This window comes from Lathamus discolor, chromosome 1 (genome assembly GCF_037157495.1).
Source record: "Lathamus discolor isolate bLatDis1 chromosome 1, bLatDis1.hap1, whole genome shotgun sequence".
NCBI lineage: Eukaryota > Metazoa > Chordata > Aves > Psittaciformes > Psittacidae > Lathamus > Lathamus discolor.
This window is the reverse complement of record NC_088884.1, coordinates 830,798-843,319: the sequence shown is the minus strand read 5'-3', so window position 1 is coordinate 843,319 and position 12,522 is coordinate 830,798. Positions and strand designations below refer to the sequence as shown.

The 12,522-nt window shown below is 47.3% G+C and overlaps 1 protein-coding gene across 1 annotated transcript in view; it reads left to right on the top strand.

Moving 5' to 3' along the window:
- ITIH5 (inter-alpha-trypsin inhibitor heavy chain 5) overlaps positions 1 to 9,223 on the top strand; it is a 51,120-nt gene extending 41,897 nt beyond the window's left edge. The window contains exons 10-14 of the mRNA XM_065665063.1: positions 105 to 658; positions 1,031 to 1,081; positions 2,632 to 2,748; positions 5,176 to 5,553; positions 6,603 to 9,223. Of these exons, the coding sequence (XP_065521135.1) occupies positions 105 to 658; positions 1,031 to 1,081; positions 2,632 to 2,748; positions 5,176 to 5,553; positions 6,603 to 6,901 (1,399 nt within the window). The 3' untranslated portion in view covers positions 6,902 to 9,223. The remainder of the gene's footprint in view (positions 1 to 104; positions 659 to 1,030; positions 1,082 to 2,631; positions 2,749 to 5,175; positions 5,554 to 6,602) is intronic.
- The last annotated feature ends 3,299 nt before the right edge of the window (positions 9,224 to 12,522 follow it).

Below are 12,522 nucleotides of genomic sequence, written 5' to 3'. Positions count from 1 at the left end.
GTATTAGACAGTCTGGCTGTATTCTTGGCCATGTGTAAGTGCGAGAGTGTGTGCATACGCTTGGATGAACGGTACTGATGGTAAGAAATTTGCCTTTCTTTAAGGTTCTATGATGAAATAGGAACTCCTCTTCTCTCTGATATCCGTGTTGACTACCCTGAAGACAACGTGGAGCAAGTCACCCAGAACTTCTTCCCTAACTACTTTAATGGCTCTGAAATCATCATAGCTGGCAAACTCATCAACCGCACCTCAGATAGTCTCCATGTGGAGGTGACTGCTAGCAACTCCAAGAAGTACATCCTCCTCAAGAAAGATGTGGCTATTGACTTGCCAAGCAGGAATGATATCAGAGGTATCCCCGGCCTGGAAGATGACAAAGGTGATATAAATTACATTGAGAGGGCATGGAGTTACCTCACCATCAAGGAACTGCTTAACTCTCGGCTGAAGAGTGATGACAGTCAGGTAAAAGACTATTTGATGGAGAAAGCCAAGTCAATGGCCCTGACTTACAATCTTGTTACTCCCTTCACTGTTCTGAAGATGAGAGAGGCTGGGCTCCATCCAGAACTAGCTCCAGAGGAGATTATCGGCCCTTCTACTGATGGCATCGGGGAAAAGCTGCAGAGTTTGCAGGGACACAAAGCACCACCAGGTATGAGAGGAAATAACCATGTGCTGGCAAGAAATCTTTTCACATAGGTTATGCCTCATTGCTGACTTTGGCAACAGGGATGAGGTAGCCAATGGACTGAGGGGTGGTAAAGAGAAGGGTGAGATTTTCATATTGATTTGCTGATTATGGGCTGGGTGACCTTAAGCAAACCTTTCAGGAAGCTGATTCAACCCCTTGAAGCTTTACTGCTCTGTAGAAACTATTGAAGTAAAACTGGTATTCTAAATGAAGCTTAAAGTAGCTGCAGGAATATGCCCATAGTCTTGCTGGATAATTTGGCAACATTATTATACTATGGCTCTTTCTGCTGCTCCATAAGGAATTGTAACAGCCTTCCTTCCCCAATTCCAGGTATACAGAGACAGCAAGATACACAGAGAATTAAAATCTCCAAAACCTCAGGTCAGTGCCATTTCCCATGCCTTTAATAATCATGGTTGACTTACGGAAACCTCAGTTGCATGCCTCTGTGGTATAACCATCCCAATGGATCAGCCACAATCCTACTGACTAGAGCTGCAGAGTAGGGAGGGAAATGAAAACAAAACCAAAATACACGGAGGATCAGTAATGAGAAGAGGTGGGAGGAAACACGGCAAGGCAGGTGGTCTGCAGCGCTTGATGCTCATGTTTGAGTCTTCTGTAGATTTTACGGGAGAACAGGAAGCTTGTTCTTTCTGAACTAGAACTAGTCAAAAACCATTGAACACTGAAGAATAAGGCTAGCTCAAGAGTTTTGACTTGAATTTCACTGGATAAGGTCAAATTTACTTTAAAAACTAAACTTCGGGCTTGTCCTATTATTAATGACACCTATCTGGTAGTTGATAAATCAAGGATTGTCAGAAAATAAAGATTGTGCGACTGTTTTAGTATCTGCTGTTGACTGCCCTAATCTGATATCCTGGGCTGCATCAAAAGGAGCGTGACCAGCAGGGCGAAGGAGGTGATCCTGCCCCTCTGCTCTGCTCTGGTGAGACCTCACCTGGAGCATTGTGTGCAGTTCTGGTGTCCTCAACATAAAAAGGACATGGAACTGTTGGAACAAGTCCAGAGGAGGCCACGAGGATGATCAGGGGCTGGAGCACCTCCCGTATGAAGACAGGCTGAGGAAGTTGGGGCTGTTCAGCCCGGAGAAGAGAAGGCTGCGTGGGGACCTCAGAGCAGCCTTCCAGTACCTGAAGGGGGCCTATAGGGATGCTGGGGAGGGACTCTTCATCAGGGACTGTAGTGACAGGACAAGGGGTAACGGGTTCAAACTTAAACAGGGCAAGTTTAGATTGGATCTAAGGAGGAAATTCTTTCCTGTGAGGGTGGTGAGACACTGGAATGGGTTGCCCAGGGAGGTTGTGAGTGCTCCATCCCTGGCAGTGTTCAAGGCCAGGTTGGATGAAGCCTTGGGTGGGTTGGTTTAGTGTGAGGTGTCCCTGCCCATGGCAGGGGGGTTGGAACGGGATGGTCTTGAGGTCCTTTCCAACCCTGACTGTTCCATGATTCTATGATATTGAGGACCAGAAAGGTTCAGTATGAGGTGTGTCTATGCGGCAGTCCTTGGTTAGAAGACACATTTCTCTGTGCTGTGGGAGATGTAGCCTGCTGACAAAGTATGTAGTGGTATACAACACAGCATGATAACTCCCACTGAAATTATATTCCAGGAAGAAAATATCCTGATTTCCAGTGGGACTGCTCGGGGTTTGAGTTTCCATTGAAAACCCAGCCTCTTCTGTGAGAAAAACAAACCAAAATAGAATAGATCTTTGTGAAAAAAACAAAGCAAAGCTTGGCATTTCCTGGCAAACTCCATCCAACCCTCTAAAACCAACAAACTAGGAGGTCTTAGAAAAAAACAGGGACAAAGATACTTTTCAAAGCACTTTTGTTATGCTTTTGGACATTGCAGTTCTGTGTAAGTCTCTTATATTTGTCTCTTTTTCTCCATGTCTTCTCAGCTGATGGAGACCCTCACTTCGTCATTGATTTCCCCTCCAGCAAGTTCTCCGTCTGCTTCAATATCGATGGAGAGCCAGGGGACATCCTCCGATTGGTGTCTGATCATAAGGAATCTGGTAAGCAGCCAAGTAAAGCAGCTCCTTGAGGGCTGGAACTGGAAGATCTTAAGGTCCTTTCCAACCCTTTCTGTGATTCTACTTGTGGAGGAAAACTGAAGTGTAAGGCCAGCTCTCTGGCAACCAGACTGAGCACCAAGGTGCTTCATAGGCAAGAAAGGGACAAGACATTAGGAAAAGCTGTTTTTCTGGGCAGGCAATGGAAAAATGGAGCATACCTGGCTCTAATCACCCGGATTGGAAAGGGAAGTAAGGTGTTCACTTGCACTTACTGACCTCCAACTTCATCCTAAGCAAGGAGGAGACCTGGTCACTGCTACATGCACCATTCACCTACAGAAGTGTTTGCCAACACGGTATACCTAATCATGGAAAGAGCTATTTTTTATACGTATCCAAACTTTTCCTAGTTCAGGTCTTCATTGACTGAAATCAAGGGAACAGCAACTACATGCAAACAGCCAAGAGACGCAATGAGTGCATGAGAACCATTGCACCTCTTCAGTCCAGCTAGACTGGAGAGCTCAATTCCTCCTGGGTTCAGTGAACCCAGTATGGTCTGGGGGTTGCACTTGACCAGTCCCACAACAGCTGAACAAACAGCCACGGGCATTTTGCATCCTGCATGTAGCATTTGCACAAGCCACCTCCATGTAAGGGATTACGCAGAGGATCAGCTTTCTGGTGTGGAGACATTGCCTTTGACAATGCATCTTTATCAGTTCTCTCGTTGCGAAGTCACAACAGGCAAATAAAAGATTTGGAATCACCAAAATTGCTCTGTTGTTGGAACTTAACTCTTGCAATACTTTTTGCTTCAGGACGGAGTGAAGTATCCAAACAGGCTGAAATGAACAGCCTTAAGAAACCCCACACTATTCAGGATCTGCTTTGCCCAAGCTAGTCTGATCCTTAGGGGCCCAAACTGTGGCCTGATCTGATCAGGAATTCTAAGCAGGGCAGCTGATAAGCAGATTATGTCCTGAAGCATGGAAACTGTGGGAGGAAGGGGCGTCAAAACCAGAGACAATGCACAGATTTGTTTTACGAAGGAGATAAATAACCCCACCATCAGGTTATAGGAGTTCTGTTCTGCTTGGCAGTGGTCTAGCCTCCATACTTCTGTATTCACGCCTTAGTGAATAAGATCCAGCTCCTGGCAATCTTCTTTCCTAGATTCTGTTCTACCACTTTGGTCATTTTGTGGCTCAAAGGCAGAATAAGCTTGAGGAAATTAGACTCTGTAGCACTGGCAAGTTGAGTCTATGAAGACAGAAATGAGAGACACCCCCCCTTTCCCCCCCCAGCAATGATGGGATATGGAGATACTTCATCTCACTGCTCATGGCTTGGGTTAGCAACAAGCCTCCTCCTTTACTGTTCACTCTCTAGTAGCTGTCCGAGGCCTGTGGGAAGTGAGACACTGTCTTATAGACAGCAAGTCACAAAAGTCATTAAAATTATTGGGAATCTTACCATAGGCATATAAACTTTATTTGACTCAGTGGGATCTGCACCTTAGACTACTCAAAAGCGGTTCTTCTGGAGCAAAACGGAGGGAAGTAGGAAAGGCAGCACCGGTGAGGCTGGAAATAACCCCACAGGAGCGCAGGGTGCACTCCTCTGCAGTGACACAAATTGAACCTGGATTCCCTACACTGCCAGGAAACTGAACGGAGGAGGTTCAGCACTCCAGCTCGGACTGCTGCAGGTCAGGACTGAGGGCCTCTGTAGGTCCTGCTCAGTGTTTAGTGTGTTGCCCAAGGTAATAACCTTTACTCTGTGGCTTCCCAGGCTAATTTTCTTCTTAGGAGTCAGCTGGAAAGGGACATCAAACAGTAGCTGTCTACCACCCTGAGATGCTCTGAGACAGCAGCGTATCTTAGAACCAGGTATCTTAGAAGTTCAGTCCCTGTGCCAGTTGTGGTATGAGGAGAAGCAGGACGCCAGCAGCTTTTCTTAGTCCTCCAAGATCTGGTATGTTTGCCCAGGCGATGTGCTATGCATCAGCAAATAGGTAGTTTAGGTAAATCATGCCATGGCTGGTCAGGCTAGAGCAGCCAGGAAGAGAAGTATTTGTCTTATGTGGCTCAAAATCCCTGCACGTCATTATCTTGATCACAGTTGGATCTAAGGTTGGAACTTAGGGAGTGACTGTGCTGTGAAGCAGCTGGTTCTATGCTGTAGCACTGTGTACACAATGTCAGGACTAATGGGGCTGGGAGGACCTGCCAGTATTTCTGAGCTTGGGTAAACTTCGGTGCTCTGTAGAAAGTAATCAGTTTATGATAGGCTGGTTATACTGTTTGAGGTGAAATAATCGAGCATGACGTGGTGAATCTTCACGTTCTCAGTTGCAAGGTCTGTATCTTTGAGGCAAATATACCTGTTCCTGATTTCAGCTTTCGCTTACTGTTTTCCTACAAGGTGTAACTGTGAATGGGCAATTAATTGGAGCTCCTGCACCACCCAACGGCCACAAGAAGCATCGGACTTACTTCAGCACCATCACTATCCTCAACAACAAGCCAGAGAGATCTTACCTAGAGATCACACCCAAAAGAATCATCCTGGATGATGGGGAAAGGCTTCTTCTGTCCTGTGGTCGGAGCGCTGTTGTGCGAAGCAGCAGCCTCGAGGTGTCCATCTCTGCCAATTCCAACATCACTGTGACGATACGAGACACCATCAGCTTTGTCATCCTCATCCACCGTTACAAGAAGCCAGCCCCATATCAGAGGAATCACCTGGGGTTCTACATCTCCAACAGTAAAGGCCTCTCTTCCGATTCCCATGGGCTACTGGGTAGGTGGCAAGTTCCTGGGTTCAGAGCTGTAAACCAGACAAAATCGATCCTCCCAAACAGGTTTAAAGGACAGAGACAGGAATGAGCAATGCAGGTGCGAATTAAGTTCCCAGTTGAGACTTTTGCATCCACTCCCAAACATCTTCTCTACTGTTAGCATCCCAAACTCTTCTCCCATCTTTTGCTGTGTGAGCTATATCCTACTATCCTAGCTCTGTGGCTGTACCTGTTTTTCACATTTCCAGACTTTTTGTGGTTGCTTAATACAGGTGTCATTAGAATACACATGCTTGGTGGTCCCCGTACAGAGATAGAAACCAGATATTCCACAAGAACCCTGAATAAGGCCCCAGTAAGAGGTTCTTTAACAGTATCCCTGATTCAGAATAGCCTGATTGAGACTGAGAAAACTGGTACCTTTTGGGGCAACTTTCTTTCAGGCAGGAAGGGCAAGAAGAGCCATCCCCACATTTTGAGAGCAACTCGGATTTAGGTAGGCTCAGAGAATGACTAGATGGTTAGTTTCTTTCTGTCAACAAGAAGCAGTGTTGTTTATGGCCACGTACAGGTGCAGAACCATAAGACTCAAGATATAGTCCATTCATGTACCCCCAGATTAAGCAGATGATGCTTCAGGAGTGAGGTTTTGGATTCAGGCCACTTGCATGCACAAACCTCTAAATCCACACTTATGTTTGGCATAAAAGAGCTTGTCTCGAAGAAAACTTGAGGCTTCAGGCCTAGATCTTCCTTCTTCTTGCTGATGGGCATTGTATGAGTTATTATCCTCTAGTAATCATGGTCCACAGAAGGGAACTTACTACTAGCAGCTCAAAAAGCTCTTAAGCTCAGTGAATGTGTCTTGATGAGTGAAAAAGGAAGTAGGGTTTTGTTCTAATCTCTGTGTTTGTAAGATTTAGAAAAGAAGTGCAGGACTTAGATTCATCTTTGTATTGCAGAGAAGCTCTTCAGAACCTCATACAGGAAGAGCCCTCAAAACATGGCACAAAACAGCCAGTCATGGACTCTGTTTTATCTTGCCTTGCAGGTCAGTTCTTGAACCACGAAGTCAAACTTCTCCAGGAGTCTCTAAACACAAGTCATCAGCAGGCTGGTCAGAATCAAACTGAAGCATTGCAGCCCAACCCTACAAACACCCTGAAGGTGAAGGGACGGCTCGTTCCTGTGGTGTGGAAGCAGAGGAGGATCTACAATGGCCAGCAGGAAGTTGAATGCTGGTTTGCCAAAAACAATGCAGACAAACTGATTGATGGGAGCTATAAAGACTATTTGGCTTCTCACCCTTTTGACACAGGGACCAGCTTTGGGACAAGTAACAGCCTTTAGGACGGACCAGAGCCATGCATTTGAGCAGCATGTGTGACAGTGGTTCCCTTCTGAAGCCTCTAGAGCTAGGCAACTTATGAATATTTCTTTACATTTTGGTGCCAAAGAAACCAAGGCTTTTTGCCCTTGGAAATCAGCTGTCTCTCTTTCATGCTAGATGGATGTTGTTCATCAAATTCCTGAAGACAAGGAGGTTGTGGGGGAAAGGGTTGAGGAGATGGTAGAAGCACGATGAGTGCTCTCCCAATAGGAATGAAGGGAAAAGTGGTTGAGCACACATGTCAAGCAATTCAGAGAGCTGCTGGCCTTAAAATTAACCCATGCAGGGATCTGTGCAATACCCCAGGGGCTGGGAAGTCACACAAAGAGAGGCATAGATCATACAGCACAGAGCCTGTCTAGAGAGACATCCTTGGGTGTCCTTCCTTTATGCTTTGTGACTTGGAGCATCTGCTCCAACCACAGTCCCTGGGGAAGGGAGAGAGAGAGACAGGAGAGGTGGCTGGGTATTCATCAGTAGTGCCCCATTAGCATCAAAGAGGTAACAAAGACGTCAAAACCTTATAAATCAACAGGCCAAAGACAGTATTGCTTTCTTGGTTATTAGGATGAGGTCTGGATTTACCACTAAGCGCGATGTTCCCTGAACCCCTGCGGACCCTTAAAATAGTGCTGAAAACCTTCATGTGGTTTATTACTGTCTCAGCGCACAGGCTGCATGCTTAAAAAGCAGCAACAGGAGTGGCGCAGGCTCCCATTCCATGAAGCATCTCATTTATGTAGCGTTGCAGTTTAGTGATAGCCTGAACCTTGATTCCCTCAGAGAAACAAATCCCACCGTGAGCTTCCAACAGAGCCTCCATGAGCAGAGCGTCCCTTCTGCTTAGCCGAGATTCAAGTCCTCTAAAAGATGATGAAGCAGCACTCAGGACAGCTTTTGACCCTACAAACAGCACCTTGAACCTAGACTAGACATTTCTAGCTGCCTTTCTAGTCAGGGAGGAAGTTTTTATTTACTCCAAGTTGTAAAATAACTTTCATCCCAGTTTCCCCTGGCTCCTTCTCCTTCCTTATGCCGCAGGAATCTGTGCACAGCGGGAAGGAGGTTACGGAAGGGTCCGCCAGCCACCCCCACTGCAGGTGGTGCAAGCCTCCAGCCCCAGACTGCAAGGCTGTGATCTATTTCAAAGTGAGGCATCACTGAATAATGCTATGGATCAGCCACAAGGGAGTTTCTTTAATAGAGAACTCGGCCAAAGAGGACTTTGACAACCACAAAGACATTTAGATGGCAAGGCCAAATTGAGCTCATGTGTACTCTGCCTTTCCAGAGCTGAAAGAGGGCGGGTGTGGAAGCATCCCCAGGAACTAAATGATATCCATGTGTTAGGAGGAAACAGAGCTGCCAGAGAGCTACAGAAATGGTTTCAATCTCGACTGATTTTTTTCATATTTAATATTTTATATTTAATCATGTTGCTGGGGTTGGGTGGTGATTTCCCTGTTGCTTTGTCATCTGGTTTGTACCGCTAGCCCTGTGCCAGCAGAACAGGCAGCATGTTATTACATGTTATTCACACCATGTACTGCAGCAAAAAGGGAACTAGCTAAAAGCAACCAGCTAGATTTAATTGCTGGAAGATGCTTACAGACAGCTCAGTCAGTGCAAAACTCAGGCCAAGGACTGAGCTTTGGAACGGAACATAAAGAAACTACTGCTTTAGGCCCAGCTATGTTAAGAAATAGCTCTCCTACAAGAGAGAACTGAAGGCATGCAATAACCCAAGAGGTTAATGCTCTGCAGTGTGCGCACATGGGCCAAAAATGAGATGGGAAAGAACATCTGTGAAGTTGACTTCTCCAGCCAAGACGAGAGTGGAAAGAGAGATCCCCAGCCCATTTCCAACCAGCCTCCCATATCACTAGAACAGGGTGCAGCCGGTAGTGGTGGTGAACTTATAGACAGCCCGGTCTCCTTCATACTGTCCTCACTGCAGAGATTTCTTTGAAGTCTTTACTTTCCTCCCACATTTAACTGTTCAAGTGTATTGCTAAGGGGATTGATTGGCTTAAGGTCTCCTCTCGTCTCATCTCTCCTGTATATAGATATGTATATATACATATACACATATTGCTAATGCTTCAGGTGCATCATTACTCCTCTTCCTCCTGTGCCAGCCAAGGAAACGTATTTCTTTCAGGGCCTGAAGAGAACAATGATCAAGCCCAGCTTCCCAGCCATGTGAAGCACCTGGAGCAATATAGCCAAGTTCTCGTTTTAGGCTCCTGTTATCCGTTTCACAATAAATATTTTACAGTGAACACTGCAGTGAAGCTTTCATTTGGAGACGATACAATGAGCTTTGAAGCTAAGGTTATGTATGTTTTATGCTGCTGGACAAGCTGATGTTACTGGGTGGCTGAAAGACCCACTCACAAGTTAACAACAGGTTGTGAACCAAAGTAATTTCAGTGGAAAATTAAAGGTCAATGATGCTCTTGAGCCTCTCCGCACTTGGTAGGCAGCAACAAGCGTGTTAGGTGAATGGACCCTAAGGTTCTAGTCACACATTCAACTGAGGATTTAACCCCACAGAGAAGAGTGGTCCGGCCTTTAAACACAGTAGTTTAGGGCACGAGAAGCCGGAGTTTGTGCTCCTGCTGCCCCAAGAGCAGTAAGAGCAAAGGCACAGGTCCTGGACTGCGAACTTCAGCTTCCCAGCTAACACTGCCCTCTCTGAACATGTCAGGATCAGTCCTCATAACCCTTCGTGGTAGCAAGGGAGCTCTAAGGAAGCGCACTGCAATGACTTCGCATACAGGCACATGCTTGTTCTCTCCAACTGTGTCACAGAGCAGTGATATGGTTAAAGGCTGCAAACCACTGCATTGCAAGCTGCTCAGATGGCTGAGGAATGAGGGCTGAGCAATCACTCGGAGTGCAATGGAAACGATTGCACACCACCATTTCAGACAGGGGAACAGGGCTCCTGAATTCAGGGCTGCTGAAAAACACTGGCCACGCCATGCTCAAGAGGGACAACCTTCCCCCGTGTCATACTTACCCTGCTACTGCCTGTTGTGAACCTTCCCAGCCAGCCTTAGGTAAGGGCCAAGATGAAGATCATGTCACCTTCCATTTTAGAACCAGGACATTGCTGTGCCTGAATCTGCACTCTTCACGTGCTGCAGCACTGCTCTGTGCAGCCCTATCGCAAGCACAAAACTGATTTCTAATAGGGAAACTGGTTTAATCTATTCTCAGCCAAGAGCTTAAACAGCACATGAGCTACTCCAGCCCTCACCAGCACAGAGCTCTGCCAGACAAGCAGAAGTTGCATTGATTTCACTACGCAATATAAGTGGTGTATTCAGAGAGCTGCGTGGCACGTGCTCCAAAGCCATCTGATGTAGGATTCTGAGCCTTCATTAAGGGCGAAACAAGAAGTGACTGAACTTCCAGCAGTACGGCATCAGGCTGAGCAGCTGCGAGCGCAGCCAAGCGTGCCTAGTTCACTGAGGACATGCAAGACTTTGACTTGCATCTAATTCCTCTAAACTACTTTGGGAAGCAAGACAAAGAACCCACACAAACCCAAACAACTTCACATGCTCTCAGCTCAGCTTTTGCAAGTCTGAATACATCCAAGTCCAAACCCCCAAATCCTTTCTTTTCCGCTCCTTAATAAGGAATGTTTTCTTGGGAAAACACAAGGGAAGGAGGGAAAATACAAGCTAATCCCCACCCAGTGCTTCTGGGGACTGCCTATGGCTCAGCTATCACTTCGGTTGACCCTGGATCAGGCGCTGCCCTGAGGGCTGTCCGCTGTCTGGACCCTGCTGGGTCTCATCACAGCTGTGTGTGCACCAGCGAGCACATTGTGCTCTGCTCTGTGCTCGCTCTCCCTTCGCAGGGGAGCTGCAAAGCGCTTTGAATGGTTGTGTGTTTACAGATGAACAGAGTATGTTAGCAGAGAGCCAGGGAAAGCACTGCACCTCACACTGACAGCGCGAGGGGCCACATCTGGGATGACCCAGCCCTGACAGAGGCCATTACTTCACCCCCAGAAGATGAGGGCTGCTTAAAAGCACTTCACTTTACTCCTCAGACCTAGCTTCAAGTCAGGTCCTGCAGAGATTTCATAGAATCCCAGCCTGGTTTGTGTTGGAAGGGACCTTAAAGCTCCTCCAGTCCCAACCCCTGCCACAGACAGGGACCCCTTCCACTGGAGCAGCTTGCTCCAAGCCCCTGTGTCCAACCTGGCCTTGAGCACTGCCAGGGATGGGGCAGCCACAGCTTCTCTGGGCACCCTGTGCCAGCGCCTCAGCACCCTCACAGGGAAGAGCTTCTGCCTGAGAGCTCAGCTCAGTCTCCCCTCGGGCAGGTTCAAGCCATTCCCCTTGGCCTGTCCCTACAGGCCCTTGTCCCAAGCCCCTCTCCAGGTTTCCTGCAGCCCCTTTAGGCACTGGAGCTGCTCTCAGGTCTCCCCTTCAGGAGCCTTCTCTTCTCCAGGCTGCCCCAGCCCAGCTCTCTCAGCCTGGCTCCGTACAAGCAGTGCTCCAGCCCTCACAGCATCAGTTTTATTTTAAACTAGATAAAAGGAAATTAGTCAACTTCCACTGCCCACTAAATGCCCACTTATAAGGCAGCAACTGGGATCAGTCTCCAAGCCTGGCGCAGTCTGGAATCCAGCACACGCTGCAGGATCAGGTCTTTGCACTGAAGTGGCTCATACAACCGCTGTACAGAAACTGAGCCCTGTGGCCTCAGCTCTTCCCCAGTTGTACTAGGATAGTCCTGCTGCAGAAAGACAGTCTGGCCTGTGAGGAGCTGGTGAGGAAAGATTCCAGCAGATCCCCTTCATGCCCTACACAGCGTTAAGGTTTTGCAAAACATGGAGCACATGAAGGCATTTATTTCATTTGTGAAGGTTTTAGGTCAGGTATTTACTGCATTCCCTTATAAAACAGTAAAAAGCATCAGATCCACTGAAACAACCTTTCCAAATCAAGGCATTTAAGTACATATTGCAAACCAATTACTGAGTATTGCATACAGAAGTGTCACAGTTCAGGTAGTACAGGACAGATCTTCCTTGCCTATTAAAGAAGCAGACAATCTCCTGATTTCGGTCTCTAGCCCTGACAAAAAGCTTCACCCAGCTGGCCAGCCAGGGGGAGTGCATGTCCATAGCCCTAACCCCAACGTGCCTGCATGTGTGGGGGTCAGGATCACATGTAAAGCAGATGCTGATCAAGCCTGTACAGGATGCATAGATACCATCCCAAAGAGACAACTGCAGACAGGTATAGCTGGGGCAGGCAAAAAGATCTCTTCAGATCCATAAGGATCAACTAGCATTCCCTTGGCCAGCTCAGGGATCACAGTGCTGCTCCCCTCTCTCCACCTTCCTTGTCTCAGTGTTGTCAGATGACCTCTTGATAGCTGGGCTGCTTCATCTTCTGCTTCGTTCCCTGGAGTACTGAACCATCCTGGTCGCTTTCAGACTGATCAAAATCCATGTCTGGAGAGAGTAAAACCTGCAAGGGAGAACAGAGAGATGGTGATGGAGCGGAAGTTCTCAGCTCTTCTTGGTACTGCTTGCTGAAGGGGTCAAGCA